The sequence below is a fragment of the Electrona antarctica genome (genome assembly GCF_951216825.1).
Source record: "Electrona antarctica genome assembly, chromosome: 5".
Lineage (NCBI taxonomy): Eukaryota > Metazoa > Chordata > Actinopteri > Myctophiformes > Myctophidae > Electrona > Electrona antarctica.
The window spans coordinates 11,420,271-11,446,336 of NC_136810.1; the positions used below are offsets into that span (position 1 = coordinate 11,420,271).

At 42.3% G+C, this 26,066-nt stretch overlaps 1 protein-coding gene across 1 annotated transcript; it reads right to left on the reverse strand.

Annotated features, from left to right (window-relative positions):
• On the reverse strand, window positions 1-25,740 carry ireb2 (iron-responsive element binding protein 2). Its single transcript, XM_079501815.1, has 22 exons — window positions 25,601-25,740; window positions 23,658-23,744; window positions 21,834-21,999; window positions 20,421-20,558; window positions 19,493-19,753; window positions 19,110-19,179; window positions 17,579-17,762; window positions 16,863-17,002; window positions 16,018-16,189; window positions 13,890-13,990; window positions 13,596-13,712; window positions 12,811-12,970; window positions 12,479-12,614; window positions 12,248-12,332; window positions 11,916-12,072; window positions 10,906-11,030; window positions 9,839-9,943; window positions 8,957-9,099; window positions 8,263-8,410; window positions 6,370-6,492; window positions 4,866-5,051; window positions 1-4,206 (listed from the first exon to the last, which is right to left on the reverse strand). The coding sequence occupies exons 1-22, from the start codon at window positions 25,623-25,625 to the stop codon at window positions 4,096-4,098; spliced, it is 2,940 nt and encodes a 979-aa protein (XP_079357941.1). The 5' UTR covers window positions 25,626-25,740; the 3' UTR covers window positions 1-4,095.
• Between the last annotated feature and the right edge of the window lie 326 nt (window positions 25,741-26,066).

Here is a 26,066-nt window from a genome sequence, read left to right on the forward strand (position 1 = left end):
CAAAGAGCAACAACTTTTATTTAACAAGTCAGGAAAAAAAAGTCAATGTTCATCTCCTGTAGGTACAAAAGTGTAAGCATTTCCAACATGGATTTTTTTGTGTGACATTACTGGGCACGACCTTGACCCTTATGACTCAGTTACAGTAATCCCTTTGGCCTTTGTAGGGCTATGTAGACATCAATAAATTACTAAGACAAAGAAGAACTTTTCATATAGAAAAGTATTAGATAGCATACGCAAGAAGGCTAATGTTCCAAAACCCACATTCTGGACTATATCCTGATTCACTAAGCTGTTTACACCCATATTTTGGTTGTAAAGGAATTTTCCCAACTTTCCACTTAGTAGTATGATTCAGTAATCTTTTTTTTGTCTGAATTTTGCAGAGGGACGCTCTTCCTCAAGTCTGCTTGGATGCAGACTTACATGGGACCCAAACGTGCTGTATTTCATTAGAATGCCTTATTCTAAACTACTTAGGTGGGAAGTTAAAATTCCTTTACACCCAAAATACGGGTGTAAACAGTTTAGTGAATCTGGCGTGTAAACCTTGATTAAGAAGGCCAGTAGCTGGAGGGGAAAAAACACATCTGAACTACAGGTCAATTAGAAGCAAGTCTGATGATACAGCATTCATTGGTTGCTAGGACAAATGTCTAAAAGGCAAAAACGTACACTTGTGAGGGAATAATCCTTTACAACATTTCAGGACTGCAGAAAGTGTAAAGCATATCACAACTTTTAGTTGTTTCGACGCTGCTCTCATGTTCAGGTTTCTGGCATCATTAATGACGATTTAAAGATAAACGGATCCCACACCAGATGTACAGTATGCTACTGTGAGAAAAAGCACCAAGGAGACTTTTTTGTAAACTTCCCTGTCAGCACCAGACATGTCAACATGCATGTTTGTGTCTAATGTAAAAACTAAATCACTCATTCACCAGTCCAAATCAAATCATCAACAGTGCTGTCATTGCATGAAATGACAACTAAGGTTATTTTTTAATGAGACCAAAGCTGGACTGAATATCCTAACCCAACAAAGAAATCCAAGGCTCCAAAGGTTTTGACACTGATGATATACTGATGATAAACAACAGTGCACTCTTCAAGGTTGACAAATACAAGTTCCATTCTATTTCCATGTTCTCTCGTCTCTCGAACCAGACTGTTGACCGACTCACAGTTTTCAAATGCTTCCGTGCCATGAACACGCAGAAAATGATTTGATGGTAAAGCAGATTACTTTTGCAGTCGCCTAAATTAGTCCTAATGTAAATCAAATGAGTCAAAAGCATATAGCTTGCTGCTTAGCAGAAATGTAAAATTTGTAACAAAATATATTTTAAAATATGTTTGTGAACTCGAAAAAATCCATACTTGGCTACTTGTATACACCTTGGTGAAGCACCCTTACCCTTAGTAATGCAAATTGCAAATGATTTCAAGGTCAGAGTTGATGATAAAGTAATCTCAAGCAAAGAAGAGGACGACAATGGAAAACCCAATACTTTTATGTTTTATCCTTTAGCCTTAATGTACCACTTGCTGTTTATATTTCAGACAAAGTATTCAATTGATCAAACAATACAAAAAAATAAAAATAAATTACTAACGGATGACAGTTTCCTTTCTTGGCATCCAGGGGGTGTAGTTCAAGACTCTTTCATTTAGATTCATTCAGGATTGTGGAATACTATTTTATATACTATTTTTCCAAATAGTATCCCGGGCATTTAATATGCAAAATCGATTTGAAGATTAAAAGATACCAGGCCACTATTTGCAGTAGGCTATTTTTGCACTGGCTTGCACCAAGACATTATTTCGTTCAACAGTCATGCTGCAGTCAGTGCAGTGGAATCAACTTGGCACCATCAATAAAGGCATTCATTTTCTGGATATGAACCAGATTGAAGACTCGAAGGGAGTGTTTCAGACATCATGCTGGCTGTAATGAAACCTAAATGCAATAAAACCTAAATGAGTTTTTGTAACCTGTGAGGAGTTGAGGGCCTTTCTTGATGAAAGATGAGGCAGAAACATGTCAGTGAGTCCCATACATGTGTTAATTCAATAGGGTGCTTACACACGCAGGTAGTGATGTTGTGGCTCAACTCAAATCTACTCGCATCACTTTGTTGTCCACTGCAGATGGGACTCAATCAATATAACCTTGCGTCAGACTTTCCACCTCGGAGGAAAGCCTGGTATTCGTTTCAAACTGGCCCGTGTGATCCGGTCTAGGCCACGCTTTGTTTTGGTTCCCCAATCCCCAATAAAATGCTGAATTGAGTATAACTACTCTCCCCAGTCTCTACGAGTTGGAATAGACGATGGATATACAAAACAAACTATTCTTATAAACCAAACTATGCCAGATTATTCCTTTAAGCCAAACTACGCCACACCAGGGGTTTTATTGGATAGGCCCTAAAGTTATGATGCCCTTCCGGCCGTTGGTTCTGGCCTGATGACTACAACCAGTGACTACAACAAGTTATTTCCGCTCCCGACCCGATCAGAAACCTGAAAAATGGCATTGATCCCAGGCTACCATCAATATAGTTGATCGTCACAGCAACGTCGTCCAACCCTCTGTGCAGGAGGTTGCTAAACTGAAGATAAAGATAATGCTATCACTAATACCGTCTCTACAGTCGAACAGAAATAGCTTCCGATAACATTTTAGGCAAGAAATAGGCCATGCAGTTGCTCATTATGGATTTATTTCACTTCTCCAACAGCCAGTTTAAAAGTTTAACAGTATTCGGGAGCTTCCATGCAGTATATGGGGGAGTCTGTCCATCGCTAGTGGTGATTCTCTCTGATCAATCGGTAGTCTGCACTCAGTATTGTCATGTCACCTTTTGGCATTACAGTCCCTCAGCGATACAAAAAAAATTAGCAGTTAATTTTGGCTAATGGAAAAACCAAACCAGGCGTTCTAGAGTCGTGCTGAATTACGATGCAGTGGAAAAGTGACATTAGCGATGGCTGGCTGCACGCATGGTTGGGGCCTGCGGTCACACGTGTCGATACATAATACATTTGGCTAATTCTGGATAATCCAGCTTTAAACCTAATGTTGCTCCACATGCCCATTTAATTTAATGTCTTTGTAAAACAGTGAAGAGCTGTAACAAAATTCAGGGTTCTGGGTTTTCAGTACATTACCACCTCCCCTGTTTTTTCCTGGTGTGGTTGTCATGATTAGCCTAGGCAGTAAACTAGAATAATTTAACCTTCAACTCAGATGGCAGCGGCAAATAATCAGGCCTGCACCAGTGTACAGCCACTCTCTCTCTCCCCCTTACTGCTGCCATTGGATGTTGTATGTTAAAAACAATGGAGGTGGTCCGATGTGTGTAAGCACCATTTCAGTTTCTTGTGTGGGCTTCAGTCTAGAGGTCATTTCTGTCCTGTTGGAGCAAATCCTGCTCTCTGGTTCTGGTCCAGAAACAGGGGTGTCCTGGTGGCGTACCAGGTAGGCCCTAGCTTAATTTGAGTTTGTCTCAGGAGGACGTGTCTTGACTCGTCCTCTTAGGATGCAGAGCGTCCAGGTCTAGTGGACATTTGAAGGTTTTAAACTGAATCCTCCCGTCTTCAGGATACTATGCACCCTGACCGCCAACCTCTGTATTCATTTCGACTTATTTTGGATAAAGTCGTCGGTTAAATCATAGAAATGTTAAATGCTTTAGGTTGGCAAAAGTAGAAGTGGGCAGGTCTAAAGCACAATTTCTCCCTCAGTTGGACGGAGACAACAGCCTCTGACAAACTCTGCGTTCAACACCATGCTACAGTTCAAAGGCCAAATGTAGCTAGCCTGATTGCTAGCTGTGACATCAAAGTTCCAGCGACAAGGAGGACCCAATACAAGGTGCACGATGTCAGCCCAAAGAATTAAGCTGTAAAAGGACGTGTCACTGGTTTTGTACTGGTTTCACACTGTCTGGGACACCTGTTATTTTGAGTTGGCCATGAAGTCAGGAAACCAATGTACAAACACTTCAGTTCCTCTGCTGGACGTGTTCTTTGTGAGCATCTCATGCCACTGGTTGAGAAACTCGCGTTTCTTTTTCTTCTTCAGAGCTTTGTCCGGGCCACATATCTGAGGAGCCCTCCGTTGCGATAAAAGATGACGTCCATCTCACTGTCCAGCAGAGTTGTGACACAGAAGGACTTCCCTAGACTCGTCTGGAAGAGAAGAGAGTAGAAACTGACCTCAGCAGCTGATATGCACCCTGGCAGATGGACACCAGGTTACCATAGCATCCCTATTCTGGGGATGCCGAAAATGACAGATCTACAAGCTCACAAGGCGTCGACTCGCAATCAGCTATTTTCGGCAAAGAGATTTGGTGTGTGGTGGGGACCAACTCAGGTCAAGTTTACTAAGTATAGAGGGTTTATGTGGTTAAATACTTAAATTTAGGGACTATGAAAAGAGGGTAGGATATGCACATGCCCAGTTTCTTTAACCCATTTTGGGCGGGAAGCCCTTTTGGTGTTAGCATTATGTTATGCTTTAGCTATTGAAAAATAGCAGATCTACAAGCTCATTGCGCGCCACCGAGTGGCGCGCTACGAGCTTGTAGGTCTGCTATTTTTGAAAAATCGAAGAACGACTGACATAGAAACATAGCTTTTTCAGAAAACTGTCAGGATGTAGAAGACATTTTTAGAATCTGATCTCAGGTCAAAATGGGTTAAACATGGTGCTGGACCCAATAGTAATCAAGTGAAGAAAAAAGGAATGATCGCACATGATATTTTAACCAAAAGTAAACAACGTTTCGCCCATGCAGGGCATTTCATCAACATGAATAAAGTCTACATTAAATGTTCAGCCTCACCTTGACAGTGAGTTGCTGTTGTGGCGTCAGTTCTTCAGGAAGGGTGATGGTGAACTTCTCTTTCCCAGTCAGCTCCAGAGAATCTGCATTTTGTCCCGGTAGGAACTGCAGTGGCATGATGCCCATTCCCACCAGCTGTCTCTTATGGAGCTTCTCAAAGCTCTCTGCGATGACCGCCCGCACACCCTAAGAACACAACAGCACTGCTTCAAACCTGACTATTATTGCAGTATAACATTGTACAATGCTCATGATATATCTGGAAACACTGCAAACTGTTAACCCTTACTGCTGTTAACGTCACTAAAACAGTTATCACTATCTGTATTTATTTCGTCCTGAGCATGTGTGTGTGTGTGTGTGTGTGTGTGTGTGTGTACTGTGCAACCGAGGTAATATGGTGTACGATGTGACATACACCTGTTATACGCTGAATGTACAGAAAGTAATAAACACATTGTAAATAAATGACATTTTGTTTGTGTCTGTATGTATAGTTTGTGTATGCCAAGCTTCTAATTAGGGTTGGGATCCTTTTGCATTTTAACGATTCTCGTTCCTTAACGATTCCCCCTTAAGGGTCCGATTCCTTAACGGTTTCCTTTAACGATTCCTATAGACCGTATTCCTGGCCACGCCCCCTACTTCCGCTCCGAGGTCCTTTTTAGGAGCATCTGTGTTCGATTGTTCCGGTTGCTTCACATTTGACTGATGTTGTACATCAGACGTGTTTGTTTTACTTTGTAAACGTAACTGACTAACAATGCAACTGAAATGGCAACATTCATACACTCTAGGGATGTTAATAGTAATAATAATAATAAATCAAAAAATTCTGCGGTTCTATCATTGGGTGGTTTTCTGTGAATGTAATGCTGTCTGTGCTCGCGCATGGCAGAGGAACGAACACACAAAGATGGATGCCATTGCCTGGCCCTGTATCGTCAATGGTCAAATAAATATTTGATTAAGGAATATAATATGCCTTTTGTATTCTTTGTCTATATCAGCCAAATGTTGGTTTTTATGTTAGACATTGAGGAAAATTAAGATTATCAGATAACGCCGCTTATCAACTAACCAGTTAACGATCGATAAACGTATCAAAACGTATCAATTATCAATGAATTATTTGATAATTCCCATCCCTAATACACTCATCTGATAAGGGAACATGTGTAGATTCCTCACCCGTCTACAGTACACACTATTTTGACAGCCCTGTCCGCAGCAAGCAATGGAGTCTCTAATAGATCGCAAACAGACCGGAAGTGAGGTACACCATTACACTGGTAGGTTGGTCCTTGAAGTCCACATGCCAGCTCTGACAGTTTGATCAAATGGATTCCGGTTCCTCAATGTTGGATCCAGTTCCCCCGATTCTGGATCCCAACCCTATTTGTAATGTGTGAGCAGTGTGTGTATGATTGTAGTGTGTGTGTGTGTGTGTGTGTGTGTGTGTGTGTGTGTGTGTGTGTGTGTGTGTGTGTGTGTGTGTGTATACCAGTAGATACGGTCCTTTGGCCACCCAGTCCCTGGAGTTCCCAGAGCCGTAGTCTTTGCCCGCCAGGATGATGAGAGGAACTCCGTCCCTCTGGTAACGGTCAGCAGCATCGAATACATCCAGCTGAACAGAACAGGACATGACATCAGCATCTTGTCTACAGCAGTGGTTCTCAAACGTTTCCATGTCAAAGACCCCCATACCTCCCAAAGTGTACATGTAATAATAATAATAGATTGCATTTTTATAGCGCTTTTCTATGCACTACGTGCCTACTCAAAGCACTTACAAGGGTCCACATTCATTCATACATTGGGAGGTGAAGCCGCGAACAGTCGACGCCAGCGTCCTCACTTCCCACATTCACACACCAATGGTGGCAACCACTCGAGGCAATGCAGGGTTCAGTGTCTTGCCTAAGGACACTTCGACATGTAGACAGGAGGAGCCGGGATTCGAACCGCCGACCCATGGATCATTGGACAACGTGCTCTACCTCCTGAGCCACAGCCGCCCTACACTCTCGGAGTTACAGACCATGTAAGGGTCCATTTGGAACCCCCTCATAGGCTAGGTCTATAGGCTGAAACATACATGCAAGTAACGCGAATGACAATGCCTGGACCTGGCATAAAAGTGCATCCCTGGTAAACATACTCAACGTGCTGTTCTCCTGTTAAAGGAGAATTCTGGACTAACCGTTTTCTTACCTTAATCTGATGTTGTTATATCCTAGAATGAGTGGTACAGGAATTGAAACATTTCATAACTCTATCCCGAGCCCACACAGTGGGTTTTGTGGTAAATCGCATATTTTGATTGCTCGAAAATGTGTTATGTTGCATAACTCTCCAGTGTTTTGTCCCAAATGGTCGCTCTGGGACTTTGGATGACATCGCGGGTGAAATCTTGTTTTGCAAGACTACCGATGTACAAACACTGTGGACAGTATCTAGTCATATTGAAAGACAGATATCTACAAACAAAAAGTGCCCTTATTTTAATATACTGTATTTATATGTATGTACTGTATGTTTTTTTTTTGTTTTTTTTAAGTAATTGTATTGTCTGATGTATTATGTATTGTTCTGTTGTATTGTCTGTTTGTACAAAAAAATAAAAATGCAATAAATATATTGTTTAAAAAAAAGAAAAAAAGAAGACATCTTCATTCTGTTGTTGCATGCTATGGAAACCCTACACACGACACATCATTCTTGTGTTGTACGTTATGATTTTTCAGGTGACATTCCAGAGCGTAATGATGTGTGAAATCGATCCGTGTCCACTTACTTATGTGGAGTTTGTTTCAGGCTTAATTCTCCAAAAAAACATTCAATCCTATCGGGTTTTCTTTTTCTCTCCATAGTAACTACTGGACATTGTATCTAGCTTGCTAAGCCATCAGCAGACCAATAAGGCTTTGTCTATCTAGGAAGAGGTTTGGAACATTCACTGTTATTGTTGTCAGTTTGAATCATCTAAATCAGCGGTTCCCAAACTGTGGTGCGGCAACCAGGGGGTGCGTGCGTATATATATATATATATATATATATATATATATATATATATATATATATATATATATATATATATCCGGCCAAATAGAACATTAGGGGGTGCATCAGCTAGGTCAGGGGGAAATAGGGGGTGCACGACCAAAAAAGTTTGGGAACCGCTGATCTAAATGATCTGCATTGCCTTTATCCAAAGACGTACAATGTGTGTTACATTCAGCCATTCACACAGACACTTTGACACAAAGCCGGAAGGAGCCAGGGATTGAACTAAGCGCAATCGAATCACAGACGGCTGCGCTAGCTCCTAAGCCACTACTGGTCGTTCAACGGTACAAGCAAGTGTGATTAGTATTATGTGTGCGGTGAGATTCACCGTCTGTCCTGATGGGATGTGGAGCGTCTTGGGACCTGGTTTTCCAATGAAGCGGTTCTGTAGCTTGATGCTGGCGAATGTTCCTCTAGTCATCACTGCATCGTTCCCTCTCCGAGCGCCGTACGAGTTAAACTCCCGGGGAGTCAGCCTGGTGACACGTCAACAAAACATGGATGTTTTATTGCGTGATTGAATTAACCCATTTTGACCTGAGATCAGATTCTAAAAATGTCTTCTACATCCTGACAGTTTTCTGAAAAAGCTATGTTTCTATGTAAGTCGTTCTTCGATTTTTCAAAAATAGCAGACCTACAAGCTCGTAGCGCGCCACTCGGTGGCGCGCTATGAGCTTGTAGATCTGCTATTTTTCAATAGCTAAAGCATAACATAATGCTAACACCAAAATGGGTTCCCGCCCAAAATGGGTTAAGACAGATCTATAGGAACATCTAAACTTAAATTAAGAAACAATTAAATAAATCATTCATTTTGCGTTCATCATTTTGACCTGAGATCAGATTCTAAAAATGTCTTCTACATCCTGACAGTTTTCTGAAAAAGCTATCAGTCGTTCTTCGATTTTTGCGTTCATCAAGACATTGTCTATTTTTAACTAAAACACAATAAATAAAATTCAGGTGAAAACTACATTTACAGTCTATATAAAATAAACAGTACAGCAGTGGACTCTGACCGTTTGTTGATCAGGTACTTTGCAGCAGCACTGACTCGAGCGATGCTCCCAGCAGGAGAGATGTGATCTGTGGTCACCTTGTCTCCCAGGAACAGTAAGACGTGAGCGTTCTCTATGGACACTGGAGACTGGACCTCCTTAGTCTGGGACAGAGACAGACACGAGACAAGGGTGGACACTTAGAACACAAGCTCACTGTAATTAATGTGACAGTGATAACAGACAGGCAGGGAAACCACCTTGATCAGTGGACGAGATGTGAAAACTAAAAACGGGTAATACTGATAAATAAATGTAGCATTTTCTACACAAACTAATAAAATAGATCATCCTTTTATCAAGTCCTTTTATTAGTCCTGAAAGTACCTTCTATACACAAATCCTGACTGTTTTAAGTGCGTTCTATATAGAGCGTCGCAGTCCCGCCCCCTACCATGGACCAGGAAATGAATCCCAATGCATTTTTCCCATAGACATTTCAACAAGTATTTATTTAAAGACGGTTACACCGCGGACAAAGCCAACTCGAGTCGTGACAACTCATGACAACACAAAAATATTTTGGACCAAACAAATAATTACAAAGAAGAAAAACAACAAAGAAAGTGTTGTAACCTGCCGTTTTTTTTCTTCTTTCGAATTATTTTTTCGGCCCCAAAAATTGTGTTTGTTGTCATGTCAACGACTTTTGTCACGACTCGAGTTGGCGTAAACGTCTTTAAATAAATACTTTCTGAAATGTCTATGAGGAAAATGAACGGAGAATCATTTCCTGGTCCCTGGTAGGAGGCGGGACTGCGACGCTACTTCTATATCCACAGTACAAATCTTAAAAGATGAAACTAAAATGGAAGGCTTGGTCAGTCAGCTCAGCGGGCCTACCAGTCTGCTGAAGAAAGAAGGAGGACGGATGTAAGTGGACTTGTGGTCCCACGGGAAGGTCACCATGTCGGAACTCTCCAGATTGTTCCAGAAGGTGTTCCCTTTCTGGAAGACACAGAAACCAAGGGTTAGACCATCAATAACATTGTTGCACCCCAGAGGAGCTGGAGTGCTGCCAGGGGTCCTCTAGTCTAGAGCAGGGGTTCTCAAACCTTTTTTATACCACGACCCCATATTATGGTAAATGGTAAATGGTGCATTTATATAGCGCCTTTATCCAAGGCGCTTTACAGAGATTGTGCATTACATTCACCCATTCACACACACATTCATACACCGATGGCAGCGGAATCCATGCAAGGCACCAACTAGCACATCGGGAGCAATTAGGGGTTCAGTGTCTTGCTCAAGGACACTTCGACAGTAACTCTGGGGGAGCCCGGGTTCGAACCTTGCGGTTACCATCCAGCCACTCTACCCCTGAGCCACCGCCGCCCCTATTATGATGTAAATATTTTACCGACTGATGTTGTTACAGGCTTCTACAGAAAACTCTTTTTGTACTGATTGATTTTACTCAGAGGAGTGTACAAATGGAACCAAATTGACAATTTTCTGGTCCAAACGCCCTCGTCGCAGAGATCGCGAGATTGTGTTTTTTAATATAAATTGATTACGGTTCACAACTCTGTTCTGTACACGCTCGTAACACTAACAAAAAAAGTAAACGAAAGTGAAAATTCTGCTGGCTTATACGGTCTATGGGAACGCAGTTTTTAGAATCGTAATATCTCAGATTCTTCTTACAGGCTGCGTTCTTACAGGCTGCGTCAAAACAAGCTTGATTTGCGGCTCATTTCTATAAATGATATGATCGCCGGTTACAAAATGTATGTTTTGGGTGAATGAATCAATGAGTATGAACAAATCACCAAAGAGTTCCACTTTGGCCACAGCCCCAGTTCAGAAAACGGCTGTACTGAGAGGGCTTTCGGACTGAATAATGGAGTGAAACTAAATGAAAATTCAGGGTGTCAGACCAGTGAAACAACTCTCCTCCTCCTAACCTCCATCCTGGAACGAAGCTCCCTGAAGATGGAGGATATGACCTCCTGCTCCTCCACCTGCTGCACCTCCTCTCTGGACGGCCACACCTCCCGCAGGTACACCTCCTTCCCCTCAGACGTCACACCTGTGGACAGAAACACACCACACTGTTGAGCCCCGTTTGTCACACCTGTGGACAGAAACACACCACACTGTTGAGCCCCGTTTAAACACACCACACTGTTGAGCCCCGTTTCAACCTTTTGATTTAAACCTCAGACGTCACACCTGTGGACAGAAACACACCACACTGTTGAGCCCCGTTTCAACCTTTTGATTTAAACCTCAGACGTCACACCTGTGGACAGAAACACACCACACTGTTGAGCCCCGTTTCAACCTTTTGATTCACACCTGTGGACAGAAACACACCACACTGTTGAGCCCCGTTTCAACCTTTTGATTTGAACCTCAGACGTCACACCTGTGGACAGAAACACACCACACTGTTGAGCCCGGTTCGAACCTTTTGATTTGGGCTTATACATTAATCCATTATCTTAACCCATTTTGACCTGAGATCAGATTCTAAAAATGTCTTCTACATCCTGACAGTTTTCTGAAAAAGCTATGTTTCTATGTCAGTCGTTCTTCGATTTTTCAAAAATAGCAGACCTACAAGCTCGTAGCGCACCACTCGGTGGCGCGCTATGAGCTTGTAGATCTGCCTAAAGCATAACATAATGCTAACACCAAAAGGGGTTCCCACCCAAAATGGGTTAAAGATGAAAAAACATAAGTAGCTATGGTGCTCAAACTTTTTCCATGTCAAAATGATATGCATTTGTTCCAGGGAACCGCAGAAGCAAAGATTTGAGTTAAAGATGTTCGCTTTAAAAACTATATACAGTATATACCCAAAGATTTGTTGCAAATTTTCAAGATTTTTCAAAAATAGCAAATCTACATGCTCATAGCCAGCGCAAAGTGGCGCGCTCTAATGTGAAGTTTGAAGATTCTGCATCCTTACCCAGAGGCTCTGTGTCGAAGTCGATGCCCATGGTGCCAGCGATGGCATATGCCACCACCAGAGGGGGTGACGCCAGGTAGTTGGCACGGACACACTCACACAGGCGGCCTTCAAAATGCCTGTTCCCAGACAACACCCCGCAGGCCACAAGGTCTCCCTGGAACCAAGACAACCAACCTGATTACTACAAGACCTCAATCCAGACATACTGACTAAAGTATATGAATCCAGTCTTGTTGGAGAACAATAACTCAAAGTGCTTTATACAAGCAAACGGCAATAAGATAAGTAGACGGATTACAAAAGGATTAACTATAAATTAGCTTTCCCACCTGTTTGATAGCGTCTACAACGGCCTGTGGTAAAGGTGCTGTGTTTCCTACACAGGTGGCACAGCCGTATCCAATCACCTCAAACCTACGGAAGAAAAACAGTTACTTCAGCGTTCGGCAGGACTGAACTTAGTGTGTGTGTGTGTGTGTGTGTGTGTGTGTGTGTGTGTGTGTGTGTGTGTGTGTGTGTGTGTGTGTGTGTGTGTGTGTGTGTGTGTGCAGTGTGTGTACCCTAGCTGGCTGAGATAAGGCAGTACTCCACTAGTGTTGAGGTAGTGAGTGACCATTCCGCTGCCCGGAGCCAGGCTGGTCCTTATGTAAGGCTTCACTGTAAGCCCCGCCTCCACCGCCTTCTTGGCCAACAGACCTGTCAATCAACACACCACCAGCCAATCATGGTTAGCACCTTGTTTTGCAAATGACGAGACGGCGTAGTTAGTACGCAAGTCTCTGAGAAATATAAGAATGGAAATGGAAACGAGTAGAATCAGGATTTCATTTCAATATCTCTCTCACGTTTACATAACAAATCAAAAACTGCATTCATTGGACAAATGTCTAACCTGCGGTCAGCATGACGGAAGGGTTACAGTTGTTGGTGCAGCTGATGACAGCAGCGATGACCACAGAGCCATGGGCCAGCTCGTACTGCTGCCCGCAGTGGACGAATGGAACCAGGCCATCCTGCTTCTCTTTGGAAATGTTGAACCCCTTCGAACTCACCTGGAGAGGAGTGTACAACCACACATCCCTGTATTACTGTACTACAGCAGGCCCTGTCTCTATTTGAATAAAGAATAAACTCACCTGGAGAGGAGTGTACAACCACACATCCCTGTATTACTGTACTACAGCAGGCCCTGTCTCTATTTGAATAAAGAGTAAACTCACCTGGAGAGGAGTGTACAACCACACATCCCTGTATTACTGTACTACAGCAGGCCCTGTCTCTTAGCTATTTGAATAAAGAATAATATTAACGTTTTATTTTAACAAACAGTCTCCTCACAGAACTGTTTTCCAAGGTTTTTGAACTACACCAATTTGTAAAAATGGAAAAAAATAAAGAAAAACAAATGGAAAAATAGCATAACATCGTTGGAAATCTGGCAACGGAACCCATTGCAAACTTCAAACTGAGGCATTATTATTACTTTACTGTGTTTTTAAACCTTATATTGGCCAGGATATAATAGGTCTGCTGACTCTGCTCCTTTTCTCCCTCAATCTCTTCTTTGGTGAGATTTGGTGAGCCAATGTACAAGTTCACAACGCATTGCGACTCATTGCGAGCTTGCTTTTTATTTTTGTTTCTTTTATTTGAAAGTGAAATATGCCTTTAAGTTACCTTCCCATCTAGACAGCTCTGGAAGTCTTCCTTCATGTTGCTGACCGCCACTCGGTCCTGGGGTCTCTTAGGTCCACTCACATGAGGCACAATAGAGCTCAGGTTGATGTCAATCACCTGGACAGTGGACACACACAATAAACTGGCCTGTCACTTGTTCTAAGTTTATGCAGACTAAAATGCCTCTGCTCTGTGAAGGTTTTCCACACAATATGGATGGATGCTGGGGTTTAAGTGGTTAAATTTACACACAGGATTTGACTGTGTGCACAGGGATTAGATGTTTAGAAGTACCTCTGAGTAGGTGGGGTCTTCTGAGGAGTCCTCATAACTCCTGAACAGATTCACTGCCTTCAGGTAAGACTCCATTAATTCAAGTTTCTCCTGGTTAAAGTCTGCAAGGAACAGGAACATACAATGGCATCATTCTCAGAGTAACTCCCCAAGTTTGGTGTTGCTGTTTTGGACAGTGACATCTAGTCAAAATGGAGCCATTCCTACAAAAGAGTAGAGTTCTCATCGGGCCTGAAAATTAAAGCACGGCCCTAACCCTACCCTACCTGGTCCAGCCCAAAGCTACCCTACCCTACCCTACCTGGTCCAGCCCAAAGCACGGCCCTACCCTACCTGGTCCAGCCCAAAGCACGGCCCTACCCTACCTGGTCCAGCCCAAAGCACAGCCCTACCCTACCTGGTCCAGCCCAAAGCACGGCCCGACTCCAACACTGACCATAATGTTAGGCCCGGAAACCGAGTGGAGAGAGAGAGAGAGAGAGAGAGAGAGAAAAAAGCTACTACAGTCTATGGCCATTGGCCGCGGCGCCGTGTTTAAATTATTAGACCGAGTGAGTGAGAGAGAGAACGGACTTATAGTCGCCGAAATAAAGGATTTATGTAACTCATGTTGGCTGTTAATCATCCATTTCCACCATTCGAATGCAGCAGCATTCCAGGGGTGAGTAAACATCTCTGAGTCTGAAGCAGCTCCCTTTATTTCCTCTGAAGTGACGCAGTTATGTCCAGTCCCCGTTCGCAAAGTGGAACTTTTTCATTATTCACCGTTGTGCAACAGCCCCGAACACTCGAACAGAGCTACAATATTATTATCAATATCATTATCAACTGCCAACATGGCTGGCTATAATCTAGTAGTTTACATAAATCATTGCCTCTCTCAACCTCAGACACATAGCACGCATAATGTGCGTCACGGACTGTGTCCAATAGAATAGACATACAAACCACCAATGTACCGCTTATGGCGTGTCGACAGCTTACAGTCCCGTTATTTTGAACACATAACAATGAGGCAGTGGACAGTGGACTGTAAGGGCTCGGCAGAGATTGAGAACTCTATAAAAGAGTATTTCATAGACCAGGGGTTTTCAACAGGTGGTCTGTGGACCACTGGTGATCCGTGAAGGTTTTGCATGTGGTCCCTGACCATGCATTTAGTAATGCAAAGTGAAGAATTTGTATTTTCTTCCACGGAACAGTGCACTAAAATGACTAAACCTTTGTGCACTGTTCCGTGGAAGTGCGTCAATGTTGTCAGTTACTGGGAAGTCTGAGGTTAAGAAATTCCACAGAAAAGAGAGTTAGAATCTCAAGAAGGGTAAGTGTACCAGCTTGCCTGATTGAGTCATTATTAGGAAAGGTGCCCATATAATCATGTAATCATATAATCATGTAATCATATAATCCTCAGTGCTGTATATCAGTTAGTTTAATGGATTTAATTGGATGAAGTAAGAAAATGGAAGAAGAGTAACCGTGGGATAGGAATAGTTCAGTGGTTCTCAAAAGAAAAAAAGAATATAGTATATTTCAGTTAAATAATGCCTGGGGTCAATATAATTTGTTGAATTAAATCAAGCATAAAACATTAATGATTTAATTTCAATCTTTATATTAGCTATTAAGCTAAATGCGTCATCCAGGGCTGGGTTGGCCATCGGTGGGCCCGTCGGCCTCCCGGTCGCTCCCTTTTTTGTAAGCGCCCTGGCAGGCCTCGTCCCTGCTCGTTCTGCACGCCCCCCCCCCCCCCCCCCCCGTTACTGTATGTAACTATGTATATTATTATTCCAATGTCAGTCTATGAATAGCTTTGCTATCAAACACACAGCTTCTTTAAAAGCTGTTCACACATCAATTAGTGACCTTGCTTCAAAGTCCTGTATGTGTGCAATGGTACTCTATGTTTGTATAACATTTCAAGGTGTTGTTTTTGTCTAATTAGTAGTAATGCAGTGAAGACAAATATTGAGCAGCATACAGTCAGAAACAGGATTCATACAACAGGCCGCGTCTGGTTGAACCCCACCCTGAAAGGTCTCTTTGTTTTGGCTGCCAGTATTGGATGTTAAGTAACAGACCTCTTTGTTGTGTGTTTACAGTGCTTTGTGGCGTGGAGTGGACCTACCTGTGTGTTCAAAGTGCTTTAATGTGACGTGGTCGATGGGGAAGAAGCTGACTGTGGCGTTGTACTCTGGACACATGTTGGCGATGGTGGTGCGGTCCGGAGCCGAGAGCTGGGAAACTCCAGGTCCAAAGAACTCCACAAACCTCCCTCCGATCGCGGCCTGACGTAGGTGCTGGGGGAAGTTATTCAAACAGAGGAGGAGGTATTTTGTGGAAGCTACCATAAGTTCAAAGACTCTGCGATCTGAGCGTTGTTGAGCTGTTGATGTGTTCCTCCCCTTATCATTGTTATTTATGGTACATACAGTGGGGTGGGATGTGCAAATAGCGACAACAGTATGGCAAAAATAGCGAGACCAGATTAAGTGGTTCCATTCTATTCTTCTGCCTAGACTAGTCTTCTGTCTAGATTTGTCTGCATATACACAGTGTGCATGTATCATGTACATACTCAAAGGTAGTGGTACACTGCACAGCATATGCCACTATGTTCATGACTTCAAGTAACAAAAGAAGTGCTTGGTGAAGTGAAAATAAAACTCATCATGTGTGACAGTATGGATCATAGTTCAAATTAAAACTTTTATTTTTCCAGTGAATATCGACATCAATATTGTTCTTGTGAATCGCCTTTGTATTGAATTTAGACCTGAGGCAGATTCTACAAATGTCTTCTAAACGGTTTATTGAAGTATTTGGTGAATATATCATTTATCCCAAACGATAATACCGTACAATAATATACCAAAAACATGTGTAACATGTTGACTTCATTGTTAGAGACCCACTACTTTAGGAACAATAAAGATCTGAAGATGTAGAATGAATATAAATCAGACAAATTACCTTGGTGATGCCCAGGACTATGTCTATAGAGGTGGTGAGATGGCCAATGGAGCCAGAGAGCTTACAGCCCACCACCTGAGGCAGGGTCAGAGAGATGGGCTGTCCCAGCATAACTGCCTCCGACTCGATACCACCCACACCTGGATCAATCATGGGCAGTTAACAGGAAACACAGGGATTTAAAACACGATAACTAAGTACATTCACTCAAGTACTGTAGTGTACTTAACCCATTTAGGCCTGACCTCAAAATTAACCCCAAAATTATGGGTTAAACCCATTTTGGAAATGGGTTAAACCCATTTTGGACGGGAACCCTTTTTGGTGTTTTAAAGCATTATGTTATACTTTAGCTATTGAAAAATAGCATAACTACAAGCTCATAGCGCCGCGCTACAAGCTTGTAGGTCTGCTATTTTTGAAAAATCGCGAAAATGTTGTGCAAACCTTTAAATATTCTTTCAGAGCGAACATTTTTAACTCATATGTTTGCTTCTGGGGGGTTCCTGGAACAACATATTTTCAGATGGGGGTTGGTGGCCAATTACACATAGTTTCTGGGGTCCTTGACATGAAATATTGAGCACCATAGAAACATGAGGTATTTCAGGAAACCGACAGGATTTAGAAGACTTTTTTACATTTATTTGGACGTCAGGTCTAAATGGGTTAAGTACAATTTTGAAATACAGGGGGGGGGGGGGAATAACTTTTACCCCATCCCAGGATTCCCAATCCGTTGATCATGGTGGTGTGAGAGTCCGTTCCCAACACGCTGTCTGGGTACACCAATCCATCGCTCTCCTGCACCACCCTGGACAGATATTCCAGGTTCACCTGGTGGACGGCACCCACATCTGGAGGAACAACGTTTACGTTCTGGAAGGCTCTGGAACACCACTAGAAGGGTAGAGGCAGAGAGACCACCATCACAATCAACATGACTTTTCTTTTGACACATGTAGCTGCTTCTCCCTCCCGGAGTGAATGAACACATATAATGACAGTGGGTGAGCAGCATTCCAATACATTTTCATTACCAAAAGTCTAACATTTTCCAAGACCAAGATTAGGGACGCACCAAATGGGTATGTATTCTTGTCACTATTCAGCCGAATAGTTTCGGTGGCTGAATATTCGGTGCAGCCCTAACCAAGATTGATATTTGACCGAATCTATAGATCTATAGATAGATAGTGAGTTATTTTTATCTATTTTTTAAAGATTTATTTTGGGGCTTTCATGCCTTTATTGACAGGACCGTAGGCCGACAGGAAATGGGGAGAGAGAGAGAGATGGGGAGTGACACGCAGGAAAGGTCGTTGGGAATCGGGTCGGGACTCCAGCGCACGACGCGCAGGTGCCTCGGCCTGGGTTGCTATGCCTTTGGCCAAGGCCGGATGAGAGGGATGAGAGGAAGGCTCCAAACGCATCCAACTGGGATTCAGGGAATTCTTTTTATTACAAATGTCTACAGCTTCACTAAACAGAATTAGTATTTCCTTGTTTGGAAAAGTCAGTAGAAGTCAATGATGGCCATTTAAGAGTGCTCATTTAAGAAGTCATGGTTGTTTGACTTTCATTCATAATCAATCTTTTTTACTGGAACTATTTTTGGCTAGACCTTTCAAATCAATTTGAACTATTTACCGTGAACACAATTACAAAACTTTGACAAACTAACTGGGCAATGATAGTTTGTTGGGGCCTGGGCCGTGGCTCAGCGGTCCAGGCACCTTGGCTGGTAATCCAGTCTGGCAGCGTGCCGCGGGTTCGACTCCCGATCCCGACGGCCTTTACTGCATGTCTTCCCCCCATCTCTCTCCCCATTTCCTGTCAGCCTACTGTCTGTCCCTCCATAAAATATATAAAATAAAGGCAAAAGCCACAAAAAAAACATTTATGATAGTTTGTTGGATTACCTATCTCAATCACATTTCAAGTCTGCAAATTGATTTTCCTAATGTACTGAAATTAACTGATGCTATATACATGGATGAGTCAGTCATTGGCTTCCTCAAAAGCCATGCTTTGAAATGCTTTATGAAAAATTCATAAATTAAATTAAAAATGCCAGACCACGGTATGTTCCTTTAAAACTAGGTAGGTTTGGATGTTTTTTCTTCCCAAACAGCCACTTTGACAACAAACTATCCATCATTCAGATGAGTTTTACAAATCTGGTCTGACATTAATTTTTACAAATCCTCCTAAAGAGAGTTCATTTTAAAATACACCAGGTCCAACCTTAAAGAACTGCAGCCTCTCCTTGTTCCTTGTCAGTTCCATTTCCTGATTCTTTAGGGCTGTTTCGGGTCTGCAGAAAAATATATATATACGTATTTAAACATTAAAGAAAATCGTTCGGAAATGTTTGGTGGATTATGACTCTGTTGTAACAATGCTTCATGGCAATACATTTTATACCCTTGCACAGTCTGCTTATTACCATTTTAAATGTCCCATTTGTGGAATGAGAAGCACAGCAGAGTATGTGGGTTGCACTGCAGGCTTGCGGCCATGAACCGGCCAAACACAGCTGTCTTTCATTGGCTCAATATGAATGAATAGGTCACATTTCCTGCATTGCAAACCGTGTGACTTTAACAGATTACAGTGAGCAAACTTACTCAGAGACGGGCTTCAGGTGAAAGGGGCAGAGGAGGGGTGTGTTTTCTATTTGCTGGACAGTGGTTGACGATCGTCCAGAGGTGGAGATCGCCGAGGCTTCACTGCAACCCGATTTACTACAGGGCCCTCTCTGGCCTCCCCCACACTGCTGCGCTGCTCCTCTGGGGGTAAGGGAAGGTTTGGAAGGAGTCGTGGAGCGGGGGGCAGGATTAGGGTTCTGACCCTCTCCTCCTCCTGGATTGGGGGAATTCTGTATGGCACTGAGGAGAAGATGAGAGACGGTCAATTAAAATAGATTCACTAATTGACAAAGATGTTGTGCTGAATGTTAAATCAGTCTAATACGTTTTTTTGAATAATTATAATCTATAAGTATAGACCGCACATTTCCATACATAGCATAGAGGAAATAACCAATCCATGGTGCTTTTGTAAACTTAGTTGACCGGTCCCACAGGTCTCTATACCTTGTCTTATTTTTTCCGAAAAGCAATTACATATGAGCTTATGCGATATGAGCTTGTAGTTCTGCTATTTCCCCCAAATATTCTCCCCAGAATAGGGATGCTAGGGTTCATGTGGTTAAATGAGTAAATGACTATTTGACCCATAATATCTTCAGTGTAAAGGATTCTCCAATAAAGTCTTTAATGGCTGTCGACTGCAGTAGTTTATATTCATATTTTAAGGTAATTAACTCCAAGCCAGAAACACACACACACACACACACACACACACACACACACACACACACACACACACACACACACACACACACACACACACACACACACACACACACACACACACACACACACACACACACACACACACACACACACACACACACACACACACACACACACACACACACACACACACACACACACAGTACAGTACAGTATATAACATTTTTAGAAACCTCACCATTTGCTGAAGTCTATCTGTAGTGAGTGGTCCACTATGAGATCTGTGGGACACACAGGGTTCACCAGGCCAGGGTCCACACCGTGTTTTGCTATTGCATCTCTCATGGCTGCTAGGTCCACCATGGCAGGAATACCCCTGACAGAGAAACAGATCGCAAGGTTGAACCCCCATTTCTCATGGAAGAAAGAAATATCATATCAGCAAGCCTTGATGTGAAGCAAGAGTGCTAACTCTCATCAAATTCTGAGTTGTGCTGGGTTGCCATTGGGAGCATCTCAAATCTAACCTAACATGTGTTTCCCCACAGGAGTCATATTCTCCTTTTACAAGTAAAGCCCAAAGGTTTTATCAAGCTCTTAAAGTCTGCAAACTTAAAAGGACAACTTTGGGGGTTTTTTCAACCAAGGTTCATGTTTTAGATTGTTATTAATGTTGTTACATTTTTTACATTTGTTTTAACGATTTTTGACAGGGTGGCTAAATATGTCTTTTTTGACTTTTTGTGGCGATTTCTTTATTATTATTATTTACTATACTCCTACTAGACCCCAGGGAATTACATCTGGCCACAGTAGTTATTTTCTGTGTGTCTGAACGAACAACTGACTACTAGGGGCCATACTATGTGTCATAGGCTCGATATGTCAGTTTGTCACCTCCCCATTCACATTCAATAGATCCTGTGATCTTTTGTGGCCAGATGTAATTCCCTGGGGTCTAGTAGGACTATAGTAAATAATAATAAAGAAACACCACATTTGTTTTAAAAACTTGTTCGAATGCCCCCGCCCCACTGTCAAAAATAGCTAACGTAGTTAAAACTAAAGAAAGCAGCAAATGAAGAAAAATAACACCCACCTTTTACTTTCTCTAATAACAACCTAAAACATGAACCTTGTTTGAAAAAAAAAAACAATGTTTTTTTAAACTACCGGTATGTTGTACCTGTTTTCATGCATGCATGATGTATAGATAGACTTGTGTTTCAATAAGCACAAAATAGATTTGATATTAAAATATCACATGCAAAAAAAAAAGCAGGCTTTGCATCTACCCTTCTTCCCTTCTAGAGAACAATGATTTGTATACATTATTTTTTACCGTGGTTCCCTATCATGTTTGCCTTCAAGTTCAATATCAATTTTAATCAGATTTATGGTGACTCCAAACTATGTGGTGCATATTTCAGGTACAGTAGAGCTGCACAATGATGACAAAAACTTGAATCACCATTATTTGGGTCCATATTGAGACCGCGATTATATAAACATTATAAAAACGAACAAAATCTGGTTTTGGTAAAAGATCGGTACAGTTCTCTGTATGTGGAGAGCCGTGATCAATTATCGCCCAGCTCTACTCCAGAGAGACGTTCTTAACCAATGCACCATCGACAGACATTAAACTCACGTGAAGTCCTGAAGGAGGACACGGGCTGGAAGGAACGGAACTTCTGCCACATTCTGCTGTTTCTGCCAGTCCAGGATGTTCTGGACATCGTCCTGTCTCACATAGAAGCCGTCACACTTACGGATGGACGCCTCCAACAGGACACGGATGGACAGAGGTAGCTCCTCTGAACAGGGTGAATAAAAGAAAGCATGGGGAGAATGTGGTCATATTTTAAAACAATGATTCAGAAAATACCAAAGCTGTCACACTAGAACAGAACAAAACAGAAGTAGAGCTCTTCACTTTGTGCAAATCGTGGATAAAGAAAAGTAGGAGCTGTTATACGGTAAGTGCATGAAGTGTGGAGCCTTCAGGCACATCGCATCTGCTAAAACTTTGATTGTGTAAAAACAAATGATCCGTTTGGTTAATTTTAAATGCACGCAAGCTGAGGATTTATCTGCGTTCGAAACAAGTCTCTCTCTATCTTTAACCATAAATTGGTAATTGGTCAATACGAGTCCGCTATATTATTTCATAAAGTCCACATTTACCTGGGTCAGGTTTCTCGGAATGTCGGAACAGGTCGGAATTGTCACAGGTCCATTCGGGTTTGGTTTTCTTATTTGCAAATGTTTTCAGAATGGGTCGGAATCTGATCAAATTTCACAGCTCCATTTCGGATTCGGGACTATTTTTTGGGAGCCGTGAAGAGCTCTAAACAGAAGCCAGACAGTTGCCTTGTGGTTAGAGTGTCCGCCCTGAAACTGGGAGGTCGGGGGTTTGATCCCCGGCCGGGTCATACCAAAGACTGTAAAAATGGGACCCAGTGCCTCCCTGCTTGGCACTCAGCATCAATGGGTTGGATTGGGAGTCAAATAAACTAATGATTCCCGAGGGCAGCGCACGCTGCAGCTCACCGCTCCAAGAGATGGGTCAAATGCAGAGAACAAATTTCACCGCGGTAACGTGTGTGACTAATCGTACGACTTTGACTTTGCCCTCACGCAGGCAGTATTATCAGACAAGATACAATAAACGGTAAATGGTCTGCATTTACATAGCCGTAGCACCTACATTTATTGCAAGCCATTTATATAATAGATCAGTCTGTAAAGCTCTCTCGCCTTTGGACCGCAAGGTTGAAGGTTCTGGGTTCGATTCCCATGCACAGATAACTCAAATGTGACTGGGAGCTGATGGTAGGTGTTGCACTCCACCTCAGCAATCCATTTGGGGTCTAGCACATTGAAAAAGGGATAAACTCCCTCGTTCTCGGCTGATAGCGATAATAAGCCACTCTAACCTACTTACATGTAAAGCCTTTTTTCAGAGCACTTCACAATGTATGCATTCCATTCACGGTTGGTTGCGGAGAAAGCCAAGCAAGGCACCAACCTGCTGGTTGGAAGCTGAGCCTATATGTGACATGCGCCTGGACCACTAGGCGGGTGCCCACTTGGGTGCAGCTTCAACAAACATTCACACACACCATGTTTTCTTTACTGGGTCTGAACTCTGAATCAGACTGCTTTGATTCATTAAGTTGCAGCTCCATGGAGAATCTGTGCATATTATTTGGACAGAGCTTGACGTGGCGGCAGTAATTACATTTTGTGGAGCTTTCTGAACCAAACGAATGATAATGGCATATAATAAATTGTTTTGGCAGAACATGCTTTTTAAGAAAAAACTGCATCAACAAAGGAACATTCAATGAATGAACCAAAAAACAGTTATTAGTCTAAGAACACAGGAGTGTCTGTCTCACGCCATTGCAAATAAAAGCCACTCTCAAAAGGTTCAGAGGCTGGGGATGCTGGGAGATGTTTGTTGACTCACTGTATCTGGGATCGTTGAGCTTCTGTGGGTTGAAGAACTTAAGACTGCCATCATCGAGTGTGTCAATGAGGTGGCTGTATGGGTGCTCTACATGGGGAGGAAAAAGTATTAGAAACAAAGCTCTAATGACCACAGTCTTAGAAAATCAGAGTACTACAGTGACTGTATAAGTGCCGAAACACAAAACTTCATGTCCTGTCCTGTGAAAAGGATTGTGGAATTTGTGGTTGTAGAAGTGGATAATACATTGTTTAGTAGAAATCATGTTGGTATGAATGAACCCAAAACAGTAATCGAAGGATTAAAAACCCACACAATTACATAAAAATAGAGTCACTGCCCTCTGTCTATAGACATAATATAGACAATTACATGCATGTTGTTCAGAGTCAGATGTAGGACTGTACCGGTATAGTTGCAGTGGTGTAATCCTGATTAATTTAGCTACGGTAAGTACGGTAATCACAATTAGTAATTTTGAAAACGCTTGGGTTGGTTTCTCTGACACAGATTAACCCTAGTCCTGGACTAATCAGAGTAACGTTTTTCGATTATTCTTCTTTTAGCAGCGTTTCTCCGCAGTTTTCCCGAAAAACGCCTTCAGTCTGCAAGGACCTTTAGGCTTAACCCATTAAAACTGGGAAAGCATCTGTGTGCAGAATGAAGAATTATTCCTTATATTACATCACTTATAGTACATAATACATTATATTTGGTAGCTTTTAAGACCCTAGATGTCTCCACCAGGCCTGACAGCTATTGTTTTGGTACAGCCTATCTTGTTATGGTTCCATTTGTCCTTGGAGCAGCAACAGCAGGGGTACTCACACTTTATTTTTTGAGGGGGCTTTGGAAAAGCCCATACATATATTCCAAGTTAAGTGGGATTTTGGCATTGGGGACAAGTAAAGGAATAGCCTAAAGACGAAATGTGTAAGTAATCATGCGCATCTGATGCAAACACTGAATTAAAAAGAGCATCAGTTGACTTAGCTTGAATTATAGGCTATTTATTTAATTAAGCCTCATTCAGGGAAATTGAATATAAGCCTAAAGTTTTGTGTCAACTCAAGTCAGATCAGGTATCTGGCTTTATATATTAGAACATGGTTGCAATCAATCCATATCTAGGTGACTGTGGGTGGTAGTTTCTAAACGACAGCAGAACACGACTCGTTATCTTGAAAGCCCACATTAGCTGGTCTCCTATAGCTCATGAGCTCCGATCCAAATGTCTTGACTAGATAAACAAAGTCACCGTATAACGGGAATAGAATGCATGTCATTTTGTGTTACTAACAAGTAACAACACAACGGGACAATTAACTGCCAGCGTAGGTTGTCATCTTGTCAACAACAGGACAGATCTCATCATTAGCTTAGAGATGGAGAGCTCAGCTTTAGCCCAGTTAAAATAAAATATGTAAAATCTTATGAAGCTGCTAGCCAGTAAAACATTGCATCCTAAACTCTCCCAGGCGTCGAACAGAGAGGCAAAAACAATAGCCTATATTAAACCTAAATATTGTCTCCTGAATAAATTAACATTGTTTTGCATCTAGTGCTAAGCTATCTTGTCATTTTTACTCCAGACTTCCAAGGGTCCTCCCTTTGATAAATAATAACGGGGGGGGGGAATTTCATGGAAGGTAATTTTGTACACGGTCGGGAAGGCTATATTTCAAATGTGCATGACATGCCCCTTTGATTTTAGATAGAAGAGGCACAATTTGTCCACAATTCGTAAATGTCGTAGGCTAGCCAGTATAGCCACCGTTAGCTAACTACTTGAATGCCTGACAGACTAGAACAATTTCAGTTTAACCTAAACAATAACAAGCAACAGTTAAGACTATTTTCAGGCGATTAATTTGGTTCTTTCCAAATGTAATGCGGCGGTGAGTCAATAGGTAATGTTATCAAATGCTTTTTATTTTATTTACCTTGCAGGGAGGAAGTGAACGCCATGATGACTTCTAAAATCAACACGACTCTTTTCCATCAGGTAGGCCTACACTGTGGAGCAGACTAGCAGAGCCGACCCAGAGCCTTACATGGCTCTGAGCAGACCCATTGTCTGGAAGGTCGGCCATTGCTGGGATTGGCTAGCTGGTTGTCATGGAGACAGATGATGATGATGATGATGATGATGATGATGATGATTATTTACTTTTTTTGTGTCTTTCGCCTTTATTTTATATGTTTGTTATAGAGGGACAGACAGTAGGCTGACAGGAAATGGGGAGAGATGGAGGGGGGGTGACATGCAGGATCGGGAGTCGAACCCGCGGCACACTGCCAGACTTGGGCTACCGGCCAAGGTGCCTGGACCGCTGAGCCACGGCCCAGGCCATTATTATTATTATTATTTTCCCTTGTTTTTTTATGCAGCATCACCCTAAGCATCCC